The 25,781-nt window shown below is 56.9% G+C and overlaps 9 protein-coding genes across 9 annotated transcripts; 4 read left to right on the top strand and 5 right to left on the bottom strand.

Moving 5' to 3' along the window:
- Positions 1-204: 204 nt before the first annotated feature.
- RLP24 (ATPase-activating ribosome biosynthesis protein) lies at positions 205-1,560 on the top strand (the record flags this gene model as incomplete). The annotated part of the gene is made up of 4 exons (XM_066779228.1): positions 205-218; positions 269-285; positions 423-464; positions 1,019-1,560. 4 exons carry the CDS (start codon positions 205-207, stop codon positions 1,558-1,560), a joined length of 615 nt encoding a protein of 204 aa, XP_066630032.1.
- A 1,259-nt stretch (positions 1,561-2,819) lies between these two features.
- TPD3 (protein phosphatase 2A structural subunit) lies at positions 2,820-5,123 on the bottom strand (the record flags this gene model as incomplete). Its single annotated transcript, XM_066779227.1, has 9 exons — positions 2,820-3,158; positions 3,214-3,551; positions 3,616-3,716; positions 3,770-3,914; positions 3,967-4,081; positions 4,138-4,632; positions 4,687-4,838; positions 4,897-5,002; positions 5,061-5,123. The coding sequence occupies 9 exons, from the start codon at positions 5,121-5,123 to the stop codon at positions 2,820-2,822; spliced, it is 1,854 nt and encodes a 617-aa protein (XP_066630031.1).
- Positions 5,124-5,670: 547 nt separating this feature from the next.
- FRS1 (phenylalanine--tRNA ligase subunit beta) lies at positions 5,671-7,889 on the top strand (the record flags this gene model as incomplete). The annotated part of the gene is made up of 7 exons (XM_066779226.1): positions 5,671-5,723; positions 5,866-5,906; positions 5,962-5,981; positions 6,031-6,046; positions 6,108-7,601; positions 7,664-7,781; positions 7,844-7,889. The coding sequence occupies 7 exons, from the start codon at positions 5,671-5,673 to the stop codon at positions 7,887-7,889; spliced, it is 1,788 nt and encodes a 595-aa protein (XP_066630030.1).
- Positions 7,890-8,490: 601 nt separating this feature from the next.
- Positions 8,491-10,938, bottom strand: SPP1 (COMPASS (complex proteins associated with Set1p) component; the record flags this gene model as incomplete). The annotated part of the gene is made up of 1 exon (XM_066779225.1): positions 8,491-10,938. One exon carries the CDS (start codon positions 10,936-10,938, stop codon positions 8,491-8,493), a length of 2,448 nt encoding a protein of 815 aa, XP_066630029.1.
- A 586-nt stretch (positions 10,939-11,524) lies between these two features.
- Positions 11,525-12,232, bottom strand: SLS55_007809 (uncharacterized protein; the record flags this gene model as incomplete). The annotated part of the gene is made up of 2 exons (XM_066779224.1): positions 11,525-11,889; positions 12,178-12,232. 2 exons carry the CDS (start codon positions 12,230-12,232, stop codon positions 11,525-11,527), a joined length of 420 nt encoding a protein of 139 aa, XP_066630028.1.
- Positions 12,233-12,907: 675 nt separating this feature from the next.
- Positions 12,908-14,236, top strand: AIM18 (Altered inheritance of mitochondria protein 18 mitochondrial; the record flags this gene model as incomplete). The annotated part of the gene is made up of 1 exon (XM_066779223.1): positions 12,908-14,236. The coding sequence occupies one exon, from the start codon at positions 12,908-12,910 to the stop codon at positions 14,234-14,236; it is 1,329 nt and encodes a 442-aa protein (XP_066630027.1).
- Positions 14,237-16,052: 1,816 nt separating this feature from the next.
- SLS55_007807 (uncharacterized protein) lies at positions 16,053-16,949 on the bottom strand (the record flags this gene model as incomplete). The annotated part of the gene is made up of 2 exons (XM_066779222.1): positions 16,053-16,221; positions 16,273-16,949. The coding sequence occupies 2 exons, from the start codon at positions 16,947-16,949 to the stop codon at positions 16,053-16,055; spliced, it is 846 nt and encodes a 281-aa protein (XP_066630026.1).
- A 6,368-nt stretch (positions 16,950-23,317) lies between these two features.
- RPS3 (40S ribosomal protein uS3) lies at positions 23,318-24,387 on the bottom strand (the record flags this gene model as incomplete). Its single annotated transcript, XM_066779221.1, has 4 exons — positions 23,318-23,644; positions 23,697-24,115; positions 24,272-24,297; positions 24,362-24,387. 4 exons carry the CDS (start codon positions 24,385-24,387, stop codon positions 23,318-23,320), a joined length of 798 nt encoding a protein of 265 aa, XP_066630025.1.
- Positions 24,388-25,154: 767 nt separating this feature from the next.
- Positions 25,155-25,727, top strand: YMR1_2 (phosphatidylinositol-3-phosphatase ymr1; the record flags this gene model as incomplete). The annotated part of the gene is made up of 2 exons (XM_066779220.1): positions 25,155-25,181; positions 25,329-25,727. The coding sequence occupies 2 exons, from the start codon at positions 25,155-25,157 to the stop codon at positions 25,725-25,727; spliced, it is 426 nt and encodes a 141-aa protein (XP_066630024.1).
- Positions 25,728-25,781: the final 54 nt, after the last annotated feature.

Raw genomic sequence — 25,781 nt, 5'->3', positions numbered from 1 at the left:
TCCTGCCGTCGCATCTTGCACCACCGCCCGCCGACTTGCGCTTCCCCGCCCCTCGTTCACTCCGGATACCCATACGGCTTCGATACTACCCTCTTCCGAGCAGCAGCAGACCCCTGCTGCCTTGCGCTACCCGAAAGCGCGCCCGAACACCTGCCCAACGGCAGCAGACACCTCGAGCCTTAAAATCGTAGATCAAACGCCACCATGAGGATTGAAACGTACGTCCCTCTTGCAAATTTCCATGCGCAAGCCACTGACTGGATAGCAGTTGCTCTTTCTGCTCTCGTACGTTGTACCCCACCCTCGCTCCCCGCATATCCTTCTGCCGATCCGTCTTTGCGCTTCCCGCCGGGGCTGCTCGCTGGCACAAAAGCTATGGCTGGAATGCGGAAAAAAGCAAGTGACTTACATTTTTCATACAGGCCCCTGCTATCCTAGCAAGGGTATCAGCTTCGTGCGCAACGGTACGTTTACTTTTTTTTTTTTTTTTTACTTTGAAGAAAAGATACATCGGCACAAGAGGATGGCACAAGACGAATACCGAAACTAGGCGACCACTCGTGGAACTTGTCCTCCCAATACCTCTGAGCAAAGACACCGAAGGCCACAAGTCCGACATCGTGCTTGTCTGTCACTTTGAGTGCTATCAAGACTTTCTGAGTCGGAAGAGCTAGCCATGTCAGGACCCAGAAGAGCACGGCATCTGGTTTGCTGGAGGATTCCAAGCCGCATCTGATGGAAAAAAGAGCTTTTTGGGAGGTCCCTGCTGCCGATATCACACGATTGTTATCCTAGTCCAAGGAGCACGGTTGTGTGAACACCAAAGCACCAGTGAATGGGCGCGCACAACACCATGCTCCTGGGCAGTTCTTCGAGTGTTCAAACCTCACAGCGCTTCGAAGGCATAGATGATGCACCCGAACGGGCGAGGCCACCGACCGTACCTCTTGTGCCGACTACATCGGTCTAGATTTCTATTTTCTCTTACGAATGATCACTGACATTGTGGAAATTTTAGATGCCAAGATGTTCCGCTTTTGCCGGTCGAAGTGCCACAAGAACTTCAAGATGAAGAGGAACCCCAGGAAGCTGGCCTGGACCAAGAGCTACCGCGCGGCGCACGGCAAGGAGATGACGGTCGACAGCACGCTCGCCTTCGCCGCGCGCAGGAACGTGCCCGTCCGCTACAACCGCGACCTGGTGGCCAAGACGCTGCAGGCGATGCAGCGCGTCGAGGAGGTGCGCCAGCGCCGCGAGCGCCTCTTCTACAAGGAGCGCATGAAGGGCAACAAGGAGCGCCAGCTGGCCGCCGACCGCAAGCTCGTCGAGGAGAACCAGCACCTGCTGCCGCCGGAGCTGCGCGACGAGGTGCCCGAGCACGTGCGCCAGAAGCTCGAGAGCATGGAGGTCGAGAACGGCGAGTTCGAGGACATGGACGAGGAGCTTCTCGACGACGAGGAAGAGGAGAAGACGCGCGTGCGCGCCAAGGTTCCCAAGGCGAAGAGGAAGCAGAAGCTCATCGTCGGCAAGGGCGTGGAGGATATGGATGTCGACGAATGAGCTGGCGGTGCCGGAGTACGGGGTCAAAGTTTTCGCAAGACGGCAGATGGCATTCTTGGGCGCAGGGCTGGGCAGCAAGATCGATGACTACCCACAACATGGCGTTCTACGGCGCGACGGGTCAGGAAAAGATTGATGGGAGAACAAGCCGGTTGTTCGTTTCCGTTTTCGCTCACGACGAGGCTGGAGGTAATCGAGAAGGACGGAACATGAAGCTGGAACAGTATAGTCCCTTCACGTCGAGTACGACAACCGATATAGAAAAAGTGTATTTTTTTTCTTCCCCTTTGGGTCAAGTACTCGCTCGCCACGGCATGTGTGATTGATCAGGCCTCTTGACAGATGCGCATCTTACACGTGTACTCTAGCACGACGACAGTCTCGTAACGCACGTCAAAGCACAACATGCACAGCCGGCAGAGTCCCTGGTTTCTTCAGCTGCTGTGCTACCGACCGTTAGATACCCACATGGATGGATGGACCCTTTTGCCCTGCCCTGCCCTGCCCACGCCCCCGTTCCCCGCTAGCCAAATCCGGTTAACAGCCCCGCTTGGGCCGCGGCAAGCACTCCGCGCACGTCACATCCGCGCACTCTGGGTTTCTGCAGCCGCGCGCCAACAAGCAGTAATAATAATAATACAGCCACACATATCATCCCATTCCCTGTTGCGCTGGCGCAGAAACGAGCGAGGCGGCAGGCAGCTGGCCCAACGATGTTCGGCCAACGCATACCTACCGCACACCGAACCGTAGAGGGAAGGAAAAGCACGGCATGTTGATATTATGGGCTAGGAAAGAAACGAAAAGAAAATGCCTCAAATGGTCTCTGCCAGACCACCGTGTACTCAAGAAAGCCATGTTCATAAAGTTGTTGCCATAGGGCGAAACTCAAAAGTCCCAATTAATAGTAGTCCGTAGGCTGTCTTTGCTTCTCTCGCTAATGTCAAAGAGTACCCCGGCAGCGAGAGGAGAAGGGTAAACAGCGGGTAGGACTCTACAAAAGTTTGCTGGTAGTTCCCTGCTATCCATCCATCATCCAGCATCACCCCCACGTTGTTCTCTGAAGAAGCCCCTGCCGTCCACTGGTATCTGTCTTTTTTTCGGGTTGCTTTTTAAAAACAAGAAGCCAGAAACCATCACGTGCACATGCACACTCCGGAAACCCAAACCACAACACTCATCCATCATTGCCTATTGTGTGACGATGCCGAGTTCGCTAGCTAGGGTGCTGAGAAGATTACATTGTGATCTCTCTAGATCTAGGGCTCCGTGTGCATAGCATCCGTGAAGCTATTCGCCGCAGTGGTGGCAAAGTACCGCACGTCAACGTCGTCATCCTGCTGCAGTTTCTCCAAGTTGGGTAGGATCGAGTTCTGGATGAGGTCGTGGCCGCGTTGCGATCCCTCGGGCGTCGTGCCGGACTTCTCGAGCTCAACAATGGTACCCGTCTCCGGAAGACGCTTAAGAACGTTGATGAGAACCTCGTACGACTTGGCGACGTTGAAGCGGATGTTGGGAATGCGGTCGTCAACAAGCTTCTCCATCATAGGCAAGATAGAAGCCTCAATGACGTTGAGACTTAATGCGGGTGCGAGCGTCTACAAGACGTACGTTAGAAAACTGGACGGTTCTGAGGTAGCTGGAGAAACTTACGGAGATGGCGAAGCAAGTCGTCATGCGGTAGAGATAATTCGGGTGAGCACCCATGGCCATGACCTTGGGCACAATAGCCTCGTTCGCCCAGTCGACGCCGAAGACCTCGGTAAGCTTCTTAAGGTTCTGAGTGGAAGCCTCACGGATGGAGAAGACAGTATCGCCCAGCCAGCTCATGCATAGGCTGCTCAGCTTCTCATCGAAGAACTTCACACCGAGCTGGCTGGCCAGAAGGGGCACGTATTCGATGATGGCGAGGCGCACACGCCATTGCTTGTCTTCTGCCAGCTGAACAATAGCGGGGAGGAGAGACTGGGAAAGAAGCTCGATGCCGATGACTGGTGACGCTGTTAGGAATCGCGGGCATGCTCTCATTTCGGGGTAATTTCTTGGAGTACACACCATCGTTGACTTGCTCAAGCTTCGAGATGATGTTAAGACGAACGTCGGGGAACTCGTCCTTCAGCATCTGAAGGAACATGGGAAGGAGATGCGTAATGGTCCTAGTACGTATCAGCACCTGACAATTGAGCGGTTCCACACAAATTATACTTACTCGTCCTTGCCAAGAATGGGTGCAAGACCGCTGATCTGAGTACCGAGAGCAGCGCGAACGTGCTGAGACTGGTCGGAGACCAGCTCCTCGATGTTCGGCATCACCTCTTGGAGAAGAGTCTCCTTGGGGAGAAGCCTGCAGAAGCCTGACTGAAGTTAGCGCAAGACTGATTTCGCATTAGTTTGTGCAGCTCGTACCAGGGATCTGTCCCGCGATGGCACTCCGCACTTCCGCCTCGGTGTCCTTCACAAGCTTAACGAAAGCCGGAACAAGGTCCCTTGTGATGAGCTCCTCTTCCACGGCCTTCGCAATCTGCATCGCCAGTTCATCAGCACTCGTCCACAATCTTGCTGGCGCAAATATGGTACCTTCTCGAAGCGGTCCGCGACCATGTATCTCACTCTCCAGCTCTTGTCCTCAAAGAGATGCCTCAGCGCCGTGAGCAAAACTCCATGGCTCGTCTGCTCCTCCTTCGGGACAACCTCCGCGATAGCAATCAAAACGTCAACAGTCAGGAGCCTGACGCTGTCTTGGTCGTCGGTAGTCAGGCGCTGGAAAAGCGGGATCATATCCTCGATGACCGTCTGAGGGGGCATGCCGGCCTTCACAAACTTCGCCAGGTTGTTCGCGGCCTGTCTCCTAACCATGGGAGTGTCATCGTGAACAAGCTTGCCAAAGTGCTGTCTGAGGCTCTCCTGCGCCTGGGCAGATGCTCTGGGGTAGGGCTCCACGTAGAGGCCGGTGGCGGAGATCTTGGACGTGAACCAGTCGGCTGTGGAGAGGCGGATGGTGAGGGGCACGAAGTACTCCTCGACCTGCTGCGGGTTGAGCTCCTGGCAGACCTTGTTGAGCGATTCAACGGCCTATGTCGGGTCAGCGCACTGGCAAGTGCCAATTGGGGGGGCTGGGGGACAGACCTTCTCCCTGACCAAGGGCTCCTCAATGCCGGCCAAGTTTTCGAGCGGCGAGATGAGCACGTGGCCATACTCGGGACCGCCAACGTACTCCACGAAGTTGCCGAGCTCCTCGCTCAGAGCGGTGAGGACCTCGTCCTCGTCCTCGACAGATTCTGCACTAGGTCATCAGCGTGTGCGCGCGGGCCCCCGTTGGGATGTCTTGCGACGCACCATCGAGGAAAGGTATCAACTCATCCCGCGTCCGCTCGGCTCCAAGGGCCAGGGCAATGGTGGACAGGCGGCGGATCGCGTTCAGCCGTAGCAGAACGTCATCGTGCTGTAGGGAAAGCATCAGCCTGGGGAGCGCGTGGGGCGGAGCGAAGAAGGCGCGGTACCTTCAGCTCGTCAATGAGGACGGCGATGGGGTATAGCTCGTCGGACTGGTTAGGTTGGTCCATGGTGGAACACAGCGCGAGCGGGTCGGCGGCGGTAGGGAGCGGGTGTGAGGGCGTTTAGGCGCGGATTCAGGACGGGGTGACGTCTGTTGTGCGGTGGTGCGCAGGGCGGTGGAGGAGGGGCGGAGAGGGCGGTGGCGGTCGGAGGTGGGTATGCGAGCGATGCAAAGCGACCCGGCGTGCGTGGGGAGCCAGGTCTGGCTGTGTGGGAGGGGCGGTGGTTATGTTTGCGGCGGGTGTCTCTGGTCGAGTGTTGGTTGTTAGACAGACAAGGCGATTCGTGACGCACGGACACGGGCGCGGGGCGGAAGCTGTCGCGCATAGAGAAAATCCACAGCGTGATGACTCTTCCGCCGCCAACGCCATAAAGTACCGCGTCCGCCAGCAGCACGCACGTCCAGCCTGCCCGCACGGCTACATTCCCAATCCAACGCCCCAGACGCCCCTGGCCGCTGCCGCCCTGCGCGCTTGCCCACCCTGAGCCCGCGCTCCTGCCTCACCACCACCCCACGCCCTCCAGAGCCCCACCGCGCGCCGCGCCCAGGTCACCATGCCTACCATATCCGTGGACAAGGCCGAGCTCTTCAAGGCTCTCGGCAGGGAGTCAGTCAGCCCGACCCTTTCGCCGGCATTTGCCCCGCTGCTGCAGCGAGCAGGAGCATGGAAGACCGGCTCCCGATGTCGGGCAGCGCTGGAGCAAGATGCCGGCGGTGCCACAGCGAGCAAGAGTGCTGAGTCAGTGCAGGTACACCACCGAGGAGTTTGATGAGCTGTGCTTCGAGTTCGGTACGCTGGCATTGGGTGTCCTCTGCTCTGAGAACGGGAGCTGACCATACCGCAGGCATTGAGCTCGATGAGGACGTAAGGCCGACTCTCCCAATCCATGCAAACACCGGCTGAACCCCACCAGACCACCAATTCGAAGCGTCCCATCGTCGATGGCGTTGAGGAGCCGCCGCAGTTGAAGATTGAGATCCCTGCGAACAGGCACGCCCCGTCTCACCCGGATACATCAGAACTGCCGGCTAATCCCCCACAGATATGACATGCTGTGCTACGAGGGCATTGCCCAGAATCTCAACATCTTCCTCGGCAGGCAGCCGATTCCCAACTACAGATTAGTGGCTCCCGCCGGCGGCGAGCTGCAGGTTATGAATGTGGACAAGGAGACGGCGAGGATAAGACCGCTCGTTTCGTGCGCCATCCTGCGCAACATCAAGTTCACCAAGGACCGCTATGAGTCCTTCATCGCCCTCCAGGATAAACTCCACCAGAACCTTGCGAGACAGAGGACGCTTGTTTCGATCGGGACGCACGATTTGGACACCATCCAGGGCCCCTTCAGCTACGAGGCACACGCTCCGGAGGACATCAAGTTCACGCCGTTAAACCAGGAGAAGGAGATGAACGCGAAGGAAATGATGGAATTCTATGATAAGGACAAGCACCTCGGACGCTACCTGCACATCATTCGGGACTCCCCGGTCTACCCTGTCATCTACGACGCCAACCGCACCGTTCTTTCCCTGCCGCCTATCATCAACGGCAACCACTCGAAGATCTCTGTGGACACCAAGAACGTCTTGATCGAGATTACTGCTCTCGACAAGACCAAGGTCGAGATCGTGAACAACATTGTCTGTGCCATGTTCAGCATGTACTGCGATGAGCCTTTCACTGTCGAGCCGGTCAAGGTCGTCTCTCCTCACAACGGCGAGAGCCGCGAGTCGCCAGATCTCACCCCTCGCCAAATGCAAGCGGAAATCGACTATCTCAACCAGGTCTGCGGTCTGAACTTGACTCCCGAGGAGCAGTGCAAGCTACTCCAGCGCATGTCGCTCCAGGCTACCCCGTCGCAGAGCTCGCCCAAGCACCTCGACGTCGCTGTTCCCGTCACTCGCGCCGATGTTCTGCATCAGTGCGATATCATGGAGGACCTTGCTATCGGCTATGGTTTCAACAAGCTGCCTCGCGAATACCCTAACAAGAGCGCGGCCGTCGCAGCACCACTCAAGATCAACAAGCTTGCTGATATTGTGCGTTCGGAAGCTGCTATGGCCGGATGGTCGGAGGTCATGCCTCTTATCCTCTGCTCGCACGACGAGAACTTTGCGTGGTTGAACCGCAAGGACGACGGCAACACTTGCGTCCGGCTGCAGAACCCCAAGACTTTGGAGTACCAGATTGTCCGCACGTCACTGCTGCCCGGTCTTCTCAAGACGATTCGTGAGAACAAGCACCACAGCGTGCCCATCAAGATTTTCGAGGTCAGCGATGTTGCCTTCAAGGATCTGTCTCTGGAGCGCAAGAGCCGCAATGAGCGCCACTTCGCAGCCGCCTGGTACGGCAAGACCTCCGGTTTCGAGGTTGTTCACGGTCTGCTCGACCGCATCATGTTAATGCTCCGGAGCGCCTTCATCACCCACGAGGACGCGCTCAAGAACGACAAGCTTGGCGGCTACTGGATCGAGGAGGTCGAAGGTACGTTTACTGATTCTACTGAGACGACATAAATTTCGTGAGACTGACTTCATCTTCACCAGACCCGACCTTCTTCCCTGGTCACGCGGCAGCCATCAAGCTCCGCCTTGACGGCAAGACTCACGACATCGGCGTCTTCGGTGTCCTGCACCCGACCGTGCTTAAGCACTTCGAGCTTCCGTAAGTCACCCTACTGTGAGAAGTCTCTCTTCAGATCTGGTATCCTAACATCCCAAACCTAGTTTCCCGACCACCGCGTTGGAGCTTAACCTCGAGGTCTTCTTGTAAAGAAAGAGAAATCGACCATAAGAGAGCTGTCTCGCAAGTGGCACGAAAAGATGAAAGACAAGACTGGTGGCGTGTAGATCCCCCAAATTCTTCTCCTTGGGACGGTTAGCGTCAGTAGCGGCCATGACGATTAGACAAAAAGAAAAGGTAAAGACAAAATGATGAAGATACGTTCGAGAATCATGCGCTTCCGGAAACCGATGTGATTTTACTGGTCAAATTGGATACACAAAGATGTGTCGACCAGATGCTGATCCCGAGTGCTAGACGCGATCAGATCTCTCGGAGTGAAGATGTTTAAGACTAGATTGCAAGCCGTGTAGACGGGGGAACTTTTCGCATTATTTCCCATCCAGCAAACGCCACCCATTGACCCTTTGGGTCCCCTTCCTTTTTGGTTGTGGCGCCGGTACGCCGAATTTCCGTTGGCCCGCCGGTGGTCCCATCCATTGCCTACCAGCCCAGAGAAGGGAGGAGATCAGCGAAAAGAGAAAGCGCCTCCCAAGATGCAGTTGATGTACGAAAAAAAGAGAGAGAAAAAAAAAGGAATAACAGAAAGGCGTAAAGCAGCCCAAAGTTCCTCCCACACAACTCGCTCCACTCAGCCCAGCACCTCTACCCAGCCCTCTTTCACTCCATCTTCACCCTCCATCGCGTCGTCGCCGCTCTGCGCTTTCCTCTCCTTCCGCAAGCCCACCAGCGCGCGATGCCTGATCTCCCGCTCGTCGGCCATCAGGTCCTGCAGCGTGTTCTTGGCGACGCTGCTCTCGAACGAAACGTCGTACTGGGCGATCTTGACCCACTGTGTGTGGCGCTGGCAGCGCTTCTTCAGGCACACGTCGGACGGCGCGAGTAGCTCCGAGATGAGCTCCTGGTTTTTCTTGGTGTCCTCCACGCCGGTACCGTTCTTCACTCCCGTTCCGTTGACGAGCGGCGCGCCGTCTTCGGGGGCGTCCCGCATTTCAACATCCTCCTTGTCCTGGTCCTCTGGTTCGGCGTCAAGTGTGCCCTGCCGGAAGCAGGCCTTGCCTTTGGGCGTCGCGCGCCACAGTGCAAACTCGCCCTCGCTCCAGTTGAGACGTGAGTCGTAACCGCAGATATCCTTAGGCTTGACCCCTTCGCGCTCCGCCACCGCGTTGACCTGATCTCGTACCATCGAGACGAGGCGTTCACGGTCCTTGAGCAGCTTGAGCCGTTTGGTTAAGTCTTGGATTTCTTTCTCGATTTCGGCAACGCGAGCGGCATCCGGGCCGGATAGGGGTGCTTCCTGGGCGAAGGTCGGGGATGACGGAGACGCGGTAGCAGGCGGACTGAGCATGCTGTTACCCAGATCCTTGAAATGGTTAACGTCGCGAGCCGAAAGCGTCAGCGCTTTAAGGTCGCGAGCAGACACAGTACCACCACGCGGCCCGGATGCGCCGTCCTCCTCTGTGTCCTCGCCATCGACAATGCCGTCTGTGTGGTTCGTCTTCCTCCGCTCGCGTCTGGGCTTTTGCGAGGTCGAGGATGTCCCAACTTGACTGCGGAGGTTTGCGGCGAGCGAGTGGAAGAACAGTCTGCCGCACTCGTCAGAGCAATATTTGCTCTGCTCATCACGCCTCGCCGGACGCCGGCATCCGTCGCGCCGGCACATGCGCTTCCATGTGGTGTAACCTTCGCCCGCCTCTGCACACCTTGGACAGAAATACTTCTCGATCAAGTCACCGTCCGACTCTTTGACATTGACGCACTTCCCGTGGTACCAGTCCTGGCAACTTCCATCGCAAGCAATCATCCATGTATGGTTATCACCCTTGCGGCATATGCAGTATATCCCATCGTCGGAGCCTGATTCCTCGTCGTCGTCTTCGTCGGGGGTTTGGTGTGGAGGCGGCGACGATTGTGGTGCTGGCGAGCTTCCGGCGACTGGAGTGCCGGTTGCAGACTTTTTAGATCCTTTCGTTTTCGCGGCTTTCGCAGAAGGCGTGGGTGAGGGTCTACCTTGGTCATCCTCGACCTTTCGCTTTTTGCTGCCCGGTTTTGTGCCACCGCTGCCGCCCTTCTTCCTGACCTTGCTGTCGACGAGTCTTCGCTTCTTCGATCCAGTCGGGCCGGCTGTTGTGGGATCCATCGTGGGCGCGGTCGACGGTGTTGCAGTGGAAGCCTCCCGGCTCACTCCGCGCAGACCGTGTTCGTTCCTGGCGCTGGCGACTGCTCTGAGAGTTTCTACTTCGAGGGTGCCACCGCCTTGCTCGGTCTTAAGTGCGGCTTGTGCGGGTGTGGGCTCCCGAGATGTCGCCGATGGCTCGAGCTTGACTTGCGGAGTAGGTGAGTGGGATGGCGCTTGGAAGACGGGTATATCTGCGGGGAAGCTTGATGGTGAAGGCCCGCGTATTTGAGCCGTTGTGGGCTCTTCGCGCACGTAATCAGGCTCGCGACTTTGTGTCGTAGCACTCGCCAAACCATCGCCAGCGCTGACTGAATCCACTTCTGGCGTAGATATGATCTGTGACGCGTCGCGTCCGTATGGAGGAGTGCCCTGAAGCTGTTGTGACTGGGTGCTCTGCCTTCTCTCGGGAAGAGTTTCGAGAGTGTGGATCGGTGGAAGGACATGCGGGTTCGACGACATGGATATTAGCGATTGTCTCCGCTGCTCCTCGGGTGACTTCGATCGATGATGATATTGCTCCAGTGATGGTGAGTGTTGTTCCGGAGCTGCGTCAAGCGAGAGAGGTTCGACAGGCACAGCTACAGAGCCATAACTACTTGTTCGGCGCGCTTCCGGATGGATCTCCGATTGGACCTCTTGTTCACCGTTTGCGGATTGGGTGGATGAGTGGACATGCGCGAAGCTGTTGCGTGGCGACGGATCGGTTTGCGCAAGGCCAGTCAACGCGTCGGCTGCTTCATGAAGAGCGTTGGGACCATTCTCGGGCTTCGACGTGTCCACCGGCGCAGGCGCACCGGAAGTAGGGGCCGGCGGGGCTTCAGTCGTCGCTTCAGAGGGCTGGGTCTTCGGACTCGAAGGCTCAGAGGCGGGATTCAACAGCGCAGAGAGTTTGAAGCTCATGATTGCAGTGGCGCGCAGCAAGAGCAATGGCGACGCAGGTTTGAGGGTTCCGAATAGCTTACACAGCTCGAGGGCGCATGGCGGTGCGCTTGCAGTCACAGTTCTCGGGGAATCGGAAGCGCGTAACGGAGTTGGCAGAAGCGGAGAACGGGATGGGACTGCAGCGAAGGCGCGACGGGTTGGAGATGATCGGCGGCGAGTCAGTCCCGCGCGCTTTCCCCAGTCCTCGCAAACGGGTCTTGGCGCGTTTCCGAGCACGTCATAACGCGTTCTCGCCCGCCATACCCTGCACCATCTAACCACACTTGCGAGGGCTGGGCTATGCTGTGGCGCGCTGGCTTCTCTACTACTTTCCATCCTTGCTGCACCCTAATCGTCCCGAGGCCCCCGCATCGCTCGGCTCGATTCCGTCTGGTCCGCGGGGTCACACGTAAAGACGATCCTTGATACAGTCCCACCACAACAGATGTGAAGAAGGAATAGGAAAGCTTCTTAGACGCTTCCACAGCCGTCTAGAAGAGCGCCAATCTCTACTCCTAAACGCCTTACGCCTGCCATGAAGAAACCTAGCTCCTGCAAACACTGTTTACTCTTCGTCCGACTCTGGCGCGCCACCTTGTTGTTCTTGTCTCCTCGGTCGTCCCCTGCCTCTGCCTGTTCCAGCCTGTTCCCCAGAAGTGCCTTGTCCGGTGGGTTTGGGCGCTTCATTGGCACGCGCGTTCTGTAGGCTGCGCTCTATCTTCCGGTCCAATTCGGCGGTCGCGTTTTCGTGGTACACAGTCCGCACCATGCCCGCCACGCCTTTTTCTCCGATTTCCACCTTTCCGCGCGCAGCGACAATCCACTCACGAATCTCTTCTCCGCTCGAGTTGTCTACGATGAGCTTTATGTAGCCGTCCTTCTTCATTCGGGCAAGCAGTTTCTCCGTTGATCCTATTGGCGTGGTTTGATCTGCGTTTGTCCGTTTTAGGTACCTTTCAAGTTTCAACTCCGGCATACGGCCTCCTCCAAGCGTGATGCATGTCACCACGAAAGTGTAGAGTCCAATGTATGCGCTTTCATCAGAAAAAGTGGGGACTTTTGGTGGAGGGATAATATCCCAGGCTCGATACTTGTCGGGCAGGGTATTCGTGAGGACATAAGAAGTCGTTGTACTGTTCTGTTTTTCCGATCTTTCCGCAGCCTCTGCAAAGGTTCATTAAAATCATACATCACAATGGATACGAGCGCAAGACTTACTCTGGCGTCCCCTGATTGTGTGATTTTCCGTCTTTGGCAGCTCCGTCATCTCCATGCCGAAAACCGTTCTGAGCTGCAAATTTGCCTCGGCATAGACATTGTTGAATTGTCTGCTTCCCGACCCCAGAACTGTAATTCAGGTGTCAGTTTCCTGCTTTCTCGGAACTGTGATGCATTCCTACCTTTTGCGCTGATATCCGCTCGGCGGATGGGTATCCTGGCGTACTCGCAGGCCAGTGCCATTCTCACCAGTTTCTTTGTCATTTGTTGTAGCTGCTGGTCGCCCTGAGTAGCTTCGTCTTCACCGTCTACGTCGGACACCGGAGATTCGCGGCGGCGTTGTGTGCGTGTGGGCTCTTCGTCAGAGGCATCGTCCGCGACCGGCTGTGCAGCATGAGCAAGATGCACAAATGCAAATGGCACGTTTCACTTACCGCGCGCCGTTTGCGCGCTATCGGCATGTTGGTAATCTTGTGGAAACGTGAGGCGGGACGGTGGAGTGAGAGGCGGAGCGCGCAGGTTGCGGGAAGACGCGACGCGTCAGTTGGATTCATTAAGCAGGAGCCGGCCGGCCACGACATTTGGGCTGTGGGGTCGTTCTGGCGCCAATCGCGATGTACGAGTACATCATAGATCGTCGAACGACTGCTCCCCAGAGCTCCCCACATCTTCACCCCCGTTCTCAGGCCACCTCTTCAGCCGCTGCATCGCTTTGCAGAAGCCGCCAGCAATGTCATTCAACTTAGCCGCTCGCAATCTCTCACGACTACGCGCCCTCCGTGGCCTTACCCTTTCGCGTCACCCGTCATCCACCCTGCTCCGCGCGACATGCCAGTCCATTCGCTACAACTCGGCGCGCGCGCCTTCGCGCAATTCGAACGACGATCTTTTGGAGCTTGAGAATCTCCTGGATAGAGGGCGAAGCTCTCCCCGCCACAGCACTCGCGCCGCGGAAGAGCACGACTTTGACCATGTAAACCCGCTTGACCCGATTGCCGTCCAGCGCGCCGAAACCGCCCGTCGCGCATATTACTCTCGGCGTCGGAATTATGCCGCATTAGGATGTATACTCAGCATCCTCATTCCCATGGTGGTTGTGTACAACGTCGACCTGGAAGAACTTCAGAAAAAGACCTCGGCAAGGACGGATGCGCCGTCAAACGTTGCTCGCGACTTCCAAGGGAGGAAGGTCGTGGTCGCGCCTGGTGGTGAAAAGCTTCAGGCAATAGGGGAAGAAGTCATCGACTTGGTAGAGACGGGGACAAGTAGCGTGCCGGTCTTCCCCAAAACCATCAGGCTCCCCAATGCAGAGGGCGATGCTGGCGCAGTGAAGGCGGAGAGGGACACTGAGTACACGTTGCTTGGGCTTGGCATCCGCAGCGTATCCTTCCTTAGCATACAGGTTTACGTCGTCGGGCTGTACGTGGAGACGTCGGCGCTGCCCAGATTGCAGGCTGCGCTCATCAAGGAAGTCAACCCCATGGCTTCCGCTCTGATTCCCGGCGAGAAGGACCAACTTCGCAAGAGGCTCGTGGATCCGGAAGACTCCAACACCATCTGGGAGTCTCTGTTGAAGAACCCGCAATTGAGAGCCAACATGGCCTTCCGAATCGTTCCGACGCGCGACACCAATTTCGCGCATTTGCGCGATGGATTGGTGCGTGGCATCACGAAGCGCATGCAAGAATCCAACATTGCTGCACAGCAAGCAAAGGCGGACCCTGAGTTCAATGATGAGGCATTCGGTCAGGCGATGAAGGATTTCAAGGCGCTTTTCAACTCACGTGGCAAGGCTGGCAAAGGTTCCGTGCTTCTGCTCAGGAGAGATGCCAAAGGTGCCCTGGATATGTTCTACCAAGCCACTGGTAAGGACGGAAGCAATATGGGACCTTTGGAGGCACTGGGCACAGTGAACGACGAGAGGCTGACCAGGCTATCGTGGCTGCTGTATCTGGGTGGCAAGAACGTGAGCAGTGAGGGTGCAAGGAAGCATGTTGTCGATGGTTGTCTCGAATTAGTGGAGCGGCCAATTGGAACAGTGGAGACGAGAGTTGAGTGAGAAATTTAGTTGGGCACCTGAAATATGGCGTTTATGGTTAGGATCGGGGACATTGTGTGAGTGCTGTATCCACTCCACCTATGTATGTACATTAGTCGTCTCCTTGAACAACCCGGCTCTCCCATAGCTTGCAGTCATTTTTCATGAGGTTCCCTCGAAATCTCGTGACGGTGAGTCTGTCGGCATTCGAAGTCGAAATGCATGGCACTGGTCTATGATGATACACCACACAAAGTTGATCGTGATGCTCACCTCCCCTCACATCATGCCCAAGCGAAGCATGACTCTGCTGCAGAGACACGAGCTCCGATCATCGATCTTCCATAATAAACCTTTCAGTTTCTTTTTCACGTCCGCAACCTCCTAATCTACTGGACGCTACCACCGTCGCAGCTGAACCCAGTGCTGAGTTCTGGGTACCTGAAATAAGCATCCTTGCCCGTGGCCATGCACCGTTACATTACCCTGCCGCTCAGCGGCTGAATGACTGAGTACAACATGACAGGTGCGGAAGGCGCCAAGTAGTAGCGAAAAGCCTTCGAACTGGAAGGTTGAACAAGCTGTTGTTGTGCAAGCGCTTAATCGTACGGAACTCGCAGCCTTACATGCAGCGATCCGGATTTCAGCGAGTTACACGGTTTGTGAAGGCTATCCCTCACTCTGCACCGATCATGCAGTTTACCAGCACCGGAGAAAATGAGGTGACTGTCAGATGCAGAAGTAAATGAGTACTAAAAACTAAAAGAAGCAAAAAAAAAAAGGATCCAGGGGCGCAACTACCACACCTCCTTTTACATCTCGCAGCGACCAGCACCTCGCTTTTCGAAACGGAAGGATTCAAGCGGAAACATGTTCGTGCGCTCGCAAGCGTGGACAAAATTTAAAGTTAGGGGGGATGTGAGCTGGCGCGAGAGAATAGCTCGTGTGCACGGGTGGCGCTACAAAAAAGTTTATGTTGGCTACAATGAACGTCAAAACGAACGACAGCCGCGCGCCAGATGAAAAGTGGGTGCACAGCTTGCAAAAGGCAAACAGCTTGTCGTTTCGTGTGGACAGGCAATCGCATTTCGCATGTGGTACAATTAAAGCCGTGCGCCCAAATGGTTCTGTATGTACTCGCCCGTTTGGCGTTTTGCAGATCAAACGCAAACTGCAAGGAGCAGCAGGGGATAGAGCCTCAACGACGGGTCAGGCAAACTTCGGTGTCGAGCCGCGTTAAGGCGTGCAACGTCGAACAAGCGCAGAAAGAGAAACAATTACATGAGCTGGGCTGCAGGTCGGAGGAATGGTGCAATTGGATATTGGAGGGTTATTTGTGCAATGGGAGCACACAATGCATTCAGTCAGCTCGGCCTGTCCGTTTCCGAGACGTCTACAGCGATTGATCTGCAGCACCGCCGTGGAATGCGAAGACCCGCAGAATAGACGGGCGGAACAGAGATGGCACCTCATGTCAGTGAGGTTCAATTGGGTTCACGTTTCAAGCACATTCATGTTCGCAGGTGTAAGACAGGCCGATTAAGGCTCAAAAACTTCATTCCAACTATCCACACATCCCCTTTCGCGTAAGACCCGCCGCGCGTTTCAAAACATGGATATTGTACGACGGCGCCCTCCGCCCGTTCAAGAAATTAGAAGCTGTACAATTGAAGAACTGTTGTTCCAGCCCCAGAAAATTTGTATCCCGAGAAGTGCAAAAATGATACCCCGCGCCTCATGATGCAAAAATAAGCCATAGCCTTGTCAGACCAATGGTGTCCCCCGACTAAGGGGAGCATTGATGGAAGGCTTAGTTGGAAACGATGACTTAGTGCATTTACAGGAAGAAAGCGGCGATGGCACCGAAACCGGCGAAGGCACCAGCGGCGTTCAGGGCGCTGGCAGCACCGGTGTACGAGGGAGGAGTAGCACCGGGGGTACCGGCGGGGGTGCCAGCGGGGGTGCCAGCGGGAGTGCCAGCAGCCGGGGTGGGGGCGACCGGGACACTGCATCTTGTTAGCACCCATTCTTGGACCTTTGGAGGCGTGGATACTCACCCAGGGGTGCCGGCAACCGGGGTGGAGGCGTAAGGGCCACCGGTGGGGTACGGGACGTAGCCAGTACCGGCCGGGCCAGAAGAGACACCTGGGGTTATGTAAACAGTGCTGGTCGAAATAATAGGTTCACAGGTGTTAGTAGACGAACCGGCGGCCGGAGCGCTAGGGCTGGGGACGGAACCCTCGACGCCGGAGCTAGCGGGGGCGGAGGGAGAGCCGTAGCCGGGGGTGCCCGCAGGAGGAGCGGGGCCCTCGGGGGTGCCAGCGGCCGGGGCCGAAGGAGCAGGGGCCGAGGGAGTGCCAGCGGGGGCGCCGGGGGTCTCGGTGGCGGTGACCGGGCAGATGGTGGTCGAGATGGCGACGGTCTGGGTGACAACGCCCTCAGCGCCGGAAGAGACAAGGGTCGAGTAGATGGTCGAGGTGGTCGACTGGGGGGTGGCGGCCGGGGCGCTGGGGGCGGAGGTCACGCCCTCAACCTCAGAAGAGGCGGGGGCGGAGGCAGCCGGGGTGCTGACGGCCGGGACGGCAGTCGAGGCGTGCGAGCTGGCCGGGCAGTTGGTGACCTCGGGGCCGCAAGAGGTGATGGTAACCTCCTCGGTCTGGTAGACGGTCTTGTCGGGGTTGGGGGCGGCCAGGGCGGCGGCGCCGAAGATAGCAGCAACGGTGAAGGCCTTCATTTTGACGGTGGTAGTTGGTTGGAAAGAAACGGTAGAATGGGCGCTCGTTTGTTGGAAGAGAGTGGATTTCTCGAAAGAATGGACGACCGAAGTCAAGAGTTGATTATTGTCGTAGGACTGTGAGCTTTGAGCGTGGAGAGGAAAGAGACTTCCAGCGGGCGGCGCGGAGCTTGTATATGTGAGCGGGAGATTACTGGCAGCCGGTAGCGCGGACCGCCTGCGGTGCTAGGCCGCCGCCCAGCAGATCGCCGGAGGGCACAGGCAGTGGGCTGTTCCCCTGGCGCCAGCCTGAACTGAGCAGGTCGTCCGCCAGGGCACGCTCGTATCGGACCTGTCACCCCGGTTGCGCGGGGGCCACCAGCGGCAGGGCCAGCGGTCCGCGCCCAGGCGGGCAGCGTGTCGACGCCGCCATCGGCCGTCGTGTGAGCGCGAGAAACAACGGGCGCCGGCTGGCGCCGCGGGAGGCGGTCCTGCGCGGTCACTGGCCCAGGCCGGCAGCGCAGCCGCGCAGAGGCTGCTCCCGGCGCAGGGCGGCGCTGCTGATTCGCCGGGTTCCTGCATGGCTGAGGATGGTCGTGGAGGGCGGTGACGGCGGCCTAGCGTCAGGGGCAGCGCTTGGCAGCCCGGCTAGGTGTTGCTTGTTTCTCAGCGCGCGCGGACGGTGCTGCTGCTGCAGGCGAATAACCGCCCCCATGTGCCTGGTTAATGCTGATGCTCGCCGTGCTCCACGCCGCTGTTGCTCGCGCAGCCGCCGGCGCCCATCCCACTCGCCGGCATTTTTACGCTTATTTCCCTCCGCAGGGCGTGCGCTGGTGGCGGCGCCAACGCTGCGTTTCACCATCGGTGGGGATCTTCATATAAACTGGGGCCACGCAGGGCTCAGCGCCCCGTCAGCTGCCTGTGGCCTAGCCCGGCGGCCATGTGCGCGTCCACTCGGAAACTCTTCGAAACAGCGTCATCGTCGTGGGCGCCGCCCCAGCCCAATTCTTGCGTGCTCGCCTGTCCGCTGTGCCCACTGCCCGCCGTCAGTGGCGCTGCCGAGGTGCAGCTGGGCCCCGCTGCGCCGTGCGCTGACTCGCGCCCGCCTTCGACGCTGCCTTCATTTCCCACCGGCGAATGCATCAGGACCAATGCCCGAGGCCGCCAGTCCTGCGCGTCGTGGGAAAGGCGGGGTCCTATCGATAGGATGACAGGACGCGGCCGCGCCGCCGCAGCAGCCACAATCCCAAGATCGAGAAGCTCCGGAAGAACTTCCCTCTCCTGACTCCTGACTCTGCCCTCCCGCATCCCAGTCGCGGCTCTCCCTTTTGGGTGGCTGCCATGACTCCGGCGGCCGAGTAGGGCCGGCGTGGGTGTCTTCTCAGCATGCACGCTTGCAGTAGCAATGTCCGGCGTGCCCTCTGCGCCTCAATTTCAGCCATCCGCTCCAGCAGCCACACGCATGGCCAAGTGCCGGCCAGTGTCGCAGTCGATCGCGCCGGTCTGCTATTCATGTTCGCCGAGATGAGCCATGATTTCATTCACCGACCGCATTCTGTTCTGACTCTGATTATCACTGCTCCGACGAGGAAAGCGCAGGCAGATTGCGGGAGAATGGCGGGATGCACACCATGGCCGCTTGCACGGATGACGCGTTCTGGTTGCAGGTTGCTGGGCGCATGAATCAGCTGCACCGTGTTTCGCGGGATGGACGTTCGTCTTCCCTCTTCGACCTTCTCCAAACCACTTCCACCTTCACGTCCCTTTCGCGTAGCCGTCGCTACTTCCACTTTCCCCCAGGACCCCTTCTCGATCCCCCCATCGCCGCGTACATTTAAGATTCTGCTTGGCAAACCGCCTCAGACGCCACACGTTCCAGACGCCGAAATGACACGGGCTTCCGCGATACGAACGAGCCGCGCGCGATAGCAGACGGGAGGCTCTGAGGGCTCGGGGCCAGTTAGCCGAACGGATCGAGCTAAGCCTCTGTAGCATTGCTTAGCTACCAGGCGGCCATGTTTTCCAAGCCGAAACGCTTCAGTAGCGCGCCAACACCATTCCTCGCCAGCAACGGCAATCGCATCTTTGTGAAATTGAACGAGTCGCCTGCAGTTTCGCAAATGAACGGCGACGGCCTTCACCGCTATATGGAGGCGTTTCAAGTTCGACGCCAAGATTGCAGCAATATATCCACCGGCCAGAACGCCGATGGATCTCGCCTATCACGGCCTAGGGAAATTCACGCAATCCTAGCTATCTGAAGTACTCTCACTCCTCACCTATAAACAGTGCAGCGCCCTTCCGACGTGCGCATGGTCGCCTTCAAGGGGCAAAACGAAACGTGCCTACCTTGTCCAAAGCTATTCGTTGGCATGCCCGGTCGTTGGCAGATCAGCCCAACCACCACACGGAACCCCGTACCCTGCCACAGAAAGAGTGCAGCACTATCAAAGATCTGATTCTTTCAAGCCCAGCTCTTGTCTGTGGTTCGGATTAACGTTGTGCACAGGAAAATTAGTGTGCGAAGACCCATCTCGTATTGCGGCAGCTAGAGTCCTCCTTAACGGTTGACCCGCCGATACGAGGCGATCCCCTCCTCACGAACTTTATCGTGCATCCCCTCTTCGGTACGGACGATCCTCGTATACAGAGTCCACGGATCAGATGCGGTACGGGAGATCAGTGTGGACGGCGCACCGTGAAGCAGAGGCGCGATCGCAGTATAAGAGGCGATATCTCTGCCCGTATGGCTGGGTCTTGGTCTGGTAGTGTTCGAAGGACTCCCAGAAGCGCCATAAAGCCGGATTGCTACTACAGTGGATGGTTGCCAAGGCTTCGAAAAGAGAATCGTCGTCCCTTTCTGTTACATGCAGGTCATGTTCATCTCCGCGAACAAAAGCGGAGCATTTCTTGGAAATGGAATCCCGGCACATGCAGTTTTGTTTTTCCCCCAGAAAGCCAAGGGGAAGCATGCTGTCTTGATCCGCTGCTCACCGTTCCCCGTGCGAGCTAGGAGAGGTGCTCGATGAACATGTCCAACGGTGGTTTGCTGCATAAAAGGGGAAGCCATAGCTTTGGCGAAGGAGCGCAAACGTCGAAATGATCCTCGCACCTCAAACGCCTGATGCTCACGCGGCTCTTGCAAGCCTCCGATAAGCCAACGGCTAAGTGCACGCCTCTCGTTCCTTCGTTCTGTCGTCCTTCTCGGCGACGACTTCTGCGCTCAATCTTGCAGCATGCTCCTTTGGGGTGCGGTGGACTATCGAATTGCTATGTATAGCATCCAGAATCCTCCTTTCCGAACGCGGTCGGAACTGCAAATCACAGCCCCACGGGCGGAACAGCAAGAAGCAATCGCATCATCAGCTTACAACATACCAACTTATCATCCATGTCCCTCTTGGCTTGGCGCTTATCCGCGCTGGTCTCGAGCGCGACTCTTGGCTGCACGTGCGACAGCGGAGCCCGCGACGTCACGTTTTCGGCTGATCGTTATTTACCCGCACGCCGCCAACGCTGCGCTGGGATCCATTTTCGCCCTCTGGCAGCTACACGAGCTTCGACGCGCGTCTCTGTCCTTGTCGCAGCTGCACACTAAACAATTGGCTCGTACATGGAGCCTGCCCGCCCGCGGAATCCTTCCCACCTCGTTCGCTTTCTTTCCTCCAGAGGGAAAGGATTGATGAGCTGGGCTGCGCCGTCCGGATCGAATTTGCCAGCACCCCGGCGGTAGGCCGTGTGTTCCGCCCAACACCTGTTTGGGGAAATGGAGCTGGGGCCCATGCGGGCACGGAGCCGCTTTTTCGATTGGTCTGGACTCCTGCGGGCAGGATCGAGCAATTGGTGGCTGTCTGCATGTTCATATTGACCTGCAGTACACCACTCCGTCACGAATTGCTGATGGTGGTGGTGATGAATGGCCATTGGTTGCAGCGCGTATTGCGGCTGAGGTGTACCCTTCCACAGAGAGAAGGTATGACGGGATGCGGCTGTCGTTAGTCCTGGAAATGCCTGTGCTTTTGCGGAGCGCCTGAGTGCGTTGTGCGTTTCGGATCAAAACCTTATGGTCGCCCCGGCCTGTTTCCAAAGGACGCTTTGAGCCCGCGCTAGGTATTGTGGAAGACATGTTTGAGTGAGGCGTGGCGTGTGCTTGGGACGGACGCTGAGCAATGCGGGCCTAGCGGGCGCCGCAGACTTGAGGTCATGGCCATTCACGCTTGTCCTATCTATGGACGATTGGCAAACATTCGCTTTCAACCATTGGCTAGGCTGCTACTGGAAACATGGCCAATATCGGTGAAGCCCTGCACTGACCGGACATGCCCTACGGATCACTTGCCGACAGCCCTTTTTTTGAAGCTGATGCCGGTACAACAATCCTTACCATTGATTGGACCACATGGATTCTAAGTGATGGCGAGGTTCAGCAAATGGTTTTCATGTCCAGCAAACACTTTTAAGATCAAGCGTTTACCATTCTCATAGCGGTCAACCTGTTCTTACGTCGTAGTGCAGGACTCGGGGAAAGCGCACTGCTTCATAGCGCACGGGAAGAGCCCATGGTCCGGATTGTAACCGCCACCATGGTTTTATAAGCGCTGACTATGAGTTCTCTTTCTCTTGCTTGAGAATTCGGGATTTCAAGGCCAGACAGCTGATAGCTAATTCGATGGAGGAAAACCATGAACTGGGCGGCGGGCTTGCCAGGCTGTCTAACGGCACTTGATTAAAGTATAGATGTAGAATATGATGACGCTACTATTCGACACTGCCCATCACTTTTGCATTACAGTATTCAATTCTGCCAGAAGTGACCGCGGCACTGCATTGTGTAGCTGACATTGTGTATAGCGAGATTGGGACAGAACTGTACTGTGCAATACAATACAATATCTGCTACTTTTGGCTGAGGATTTAGCATGCATTTTGTAACGAGACGAAGGAGAGTACTGTAATCCCGAGATCGTGCATGTAGAACGTGCTCGGTATAATTCGGGATAACCAGTGAGCAAATACCCTCGCAAACATTTTATAGAGTCAATCACCTTCATCTAACACGAGACTGGGGCGTGAACAGGAATGCAAGGTCACACGGTGCCTTAGGTGACTTAAACTCGAATGATTCACATTCGAACCGGAGTAACCTACAAATATCGAACATCACCTCTACCGTAGGCCAAGTACTGAGCTTACTAATCCCTCAGTATAATTCTTGTCCCAGCGACCATTTTCAACATGAGCAGAGCACAACACCAACATCTGGAAGTAGTCCTGATACTGTAAATCGATGCATATAGCCTGGGACTTCTGCGAATCGCAGCAGCGGCGCCTGCACGGCAACGGCGTCGCTCGTTTGCATAAGAAGTCCGGAATTTTGGGAGATCCCGCAACTGTCACCCAGTAGACTCTCCATGCCTGGCAAAGCCAAGTGCTCAAATCGCTGCTGCGAACATGCTTTGACAGAAATCTCAGAGCGACTAGGATTCGCACTGGCAGTTCCTGGCACCAGCACTCGCGACCGGCTCTCCAATTACGCCCCAAGCCTTAGTATCTTCGCAAACTCCGATGATCTACGATCAGTGGCCCATTCCCTCAGCGCAGCTCGAATGCCCGAAGCGAGCGAGAGACGAAGACGGGGTTGTTTGTGCGCAGCTTAGACCAACTGCTCGCATAGCTGTGGCGGGGAAGTTGGAAACGCTTGATGTAACAAGAAGCATAGTCAAAGCTGCTTGAAAACGTCCATCGCAATGTGCGTCGAAACATCCAAGTCGCTATCATTTGATGGTACTGATCGGCACTATGCTAAGTGTTGCGGGGGTTATACTGAGCTGTGTGCAATTTCGAGCAAATAGCGACATGGATAGACCACTGTCAGAAACGAGCACAAATCTCCCAGAGCCTATTTGGCTAGCATCTCAGATGTTCATGTCTGTTCAAGATAGGCGCGGACATTGCATTAGTTGCATAAAACTTCGAAATGCCTACCATTAGCTCTCCTGCTAAGGAGTGTTTCCGAGACCGTACTGGCAAATCATTCCGCGGTCTGAACTGTACGTGCGTGAGATTTCAGTTGGTTGCAGTCTACACTGAGGTCAGCATCGGCTCTGTCAGTAGGTAGTTGGCACCTCGGCAGAACAGGTCACGGATTCTTGCGACATCACATGGCAAATGCATCTGACTTTGAACGTTGAAAGAAAATTCAAGCATGAATCATTTGCTTGGTTGAAATCTTTTCCATTCACCCATGGTCCGTAAGTCTGAAGAAAGCCATTATTTTTGTTGGCTCACAGGAAATAATCAGATGACTCCGTGACCAAACGTCGTGAAATGCAGAACTTCGACCTCCCCATACGCGCTCTTTGACCTCCCGGTCTTCCTTTTGAACAATCTTACTCCTGAGCGAACTCAGCGGGAGCCTCCTGGCCCTCCTGCTCGGCCTGCTCGGCCAGCCTCTGCTGCTCAGCGGCCTGCTGAGCGGCAATGGCCTTGGCGCCGTAGTCCTGGGACATGGGCTGGACAATGGGCTGCTCCTCCTTGGGCTCGATGATGGTGACGGAGTCAGGGAGGGACTTCTGGGGGCCGGCCTTGCCCTCGGGGTCAGAACCACGCATGATCTTGACCTTGATACCAAGGACACCCTGGCGGAGGAGAACGTGGCGGGTGGCAGTGTCGATGAAGTCCTGGGCGGGCTGACCGGAGTGGATCATGAAGCCGTCCTGCATCTCGTTAGTATTCCATCGCAGTTGCTCCGAATCGGCTCAGACATACAGTGAACTTCATGGACTTGGCACGGGCGGCCCTGAGCTTGCCGGAGACGACAACCTCGCAACCCTTGGCGCCAGACTCCATGATGAAGCGCAGGACACCGTAGCATGCCCTCCTGACGGCAAGACCGTTGAGGAGCTTGTACCTCAGGGACTCGCACTGAGCGACGGCGGACAGACCACGGTTGGAGACCTTGGCGGCGTAGAGCGAGACGGAGTTCTCGGGGAACTTGAAGCGCTTCTGGATGAGGGAGGTGAGCTCGCGGATGCGGCGACCCTGCTCACCAAGAACCTCCTGGGTGTGGGTGGCGCGGACGATGATGTCGGTGACGGTGGGCGTGACGCGGACCTCGACGCCAGAGTAACCCTCCTCAGCGAGCTCGCGCTGGAAGAACTCGTTCAGCTCGGCGTAGAAGACACCATCTGTACCGCTCAGTCAGCATCGATTGCCCAACCGCCAATTACTGCGTCGATGATTCCAAGGCCTGCGCCCAATGTGCGAATTCCTTGCGCAGGCCTGCGCACCATTTCCACCATCCAACAGAATAAATCAACGGGCAAACGAAATTGGAAGCGTACCGGCGACGAACTTTCTCCTCTTGGAGCTGTGGAATGGTTAGCGAGTGCGCTGGTGGTAGTTACGACGGCGGCGGGGCTACAGCAACGTACATCTGAGCACCAGCGGCGGCGGCCATTTTGACTGTAGTGGACTGAGGATGATTCTACACCTGGCGGGCAGAATCTAGGCTATGGGGGTCGGTCGGGTTGTCGTCCGTAGGTGGAGAGTCGCGGCGTCGAGGTGCACAAAACCAATTTTGGGCGGAGGTTAGAATGCTGGTGTGCGAGCAGCCGATGGTCAGTGCGCGCGCTTGCCGTGCCGTGCCGAGGATTCCCCGCTGGGAGCGTCCATGTCTAGAAAGTAGTTGCCGCTGGCTCGGCTCATCAGTTGCGGCACAGCAAAATCGAGACACGCGGATGCGACCGTGGCTAACGAATGACACATAGACAATACTACTCCGCCCGCGTGAGCTGCGCCGTCGTCGCTGCGTAGATTCTAGTTGCGTGGACGACAGCCACGTTGCAGGCCGCACGTGTGACCGCTCTGGATAGGGCAAGCCGGCCACGACTAGCGAGCGCGCGGCCATGCAGTTTGCAGTGTTTGCCTCGGTCCCACGTCACAAGGGGTCCTACCTATCGATATCACAAGTCCCGTCGGCGCCGCGTCGAGCCTTGGCGCCGGCGAACGCGGGCTACGCATGCTGTCATTTGCCCGCTTCCCACCATCACCCCGGACTTCTCTCGACGCGCATAACCGCGCCATACTCACGACTGCTGCAGGCTGACACCCAACGCTCCGGAGCCCGAAACACACAACTCTCCCGGTTTTCTTTCTTTGAGGAGCTCAGCGCCGCACCGCCCTGCACGTTCATGTAGTGGGGCTGTCGCCTTTTGCACTCCCATCATGGACAGCAGGATCCGCGTCTCTAAGGTACGTTGCCCGCGCCCGCCTTTTCGCCATGTACTGATCGTGGCCCAGGTCGACAATGTCACTTGTTGGCGGGTTGGCCGCGGCATCGAAGGGACTGTCCACCTTCAGCTCCATCACCTCGTTTTCAAATACCATGATCCAGCCCAGTCTGCCAACGGCTCCTCAGCCGCACCCGCCCAGCGACCGAAAGAGATGTGGGTTGCGTATCCTCTGATATCACGCTGTTCATACCGACCATCGCCATCGATGATGGCCCCGCCCGCCATCCGCGTGCAGTGCCGCGACTTCACCTTCTTCTCCCTCCATTTCCGCAAAGAAGCGGACGCGCGCGACGTGTACGATACCATAAGGTGCCTGACTTGCAAGGTTGCAAACGTGGAGAAACTCTATGCCTTCTCCTTCAGGTCGCCGGAGCCTGAAAGAGCCATCGGTGGCTGGAAGATCTACGACCCCAGGCGGGAATTCAAGCGCATGGGCATCAGCGCAAAGGATTCGGATAAAGGATGGAGGATAACAGAAATCAACAACGACTACCAGGCAAGATGATCTATACGCCCTGTTACGGTGCTGGCGAACTGATGGCACTCCAGTATTCCCCAA

This window comes from Diplodia seriata (genome assembly GCF_021436955.1).
Source record: "Diplodia seriata strain FDS-637 chromosome Unknown scaffold_8, whole genome shotgun sequence".
Lineage (NCBI taxonomy): Eukaryota > Fungi > Ascomycota > Dothideomycetes > Botryosphaeriales > Botryosphaeriaceae > Diplodia > Diplodia seriata.
This window is presented reverse-complemented; position numbering and strand designations above follow the sequence as displayed.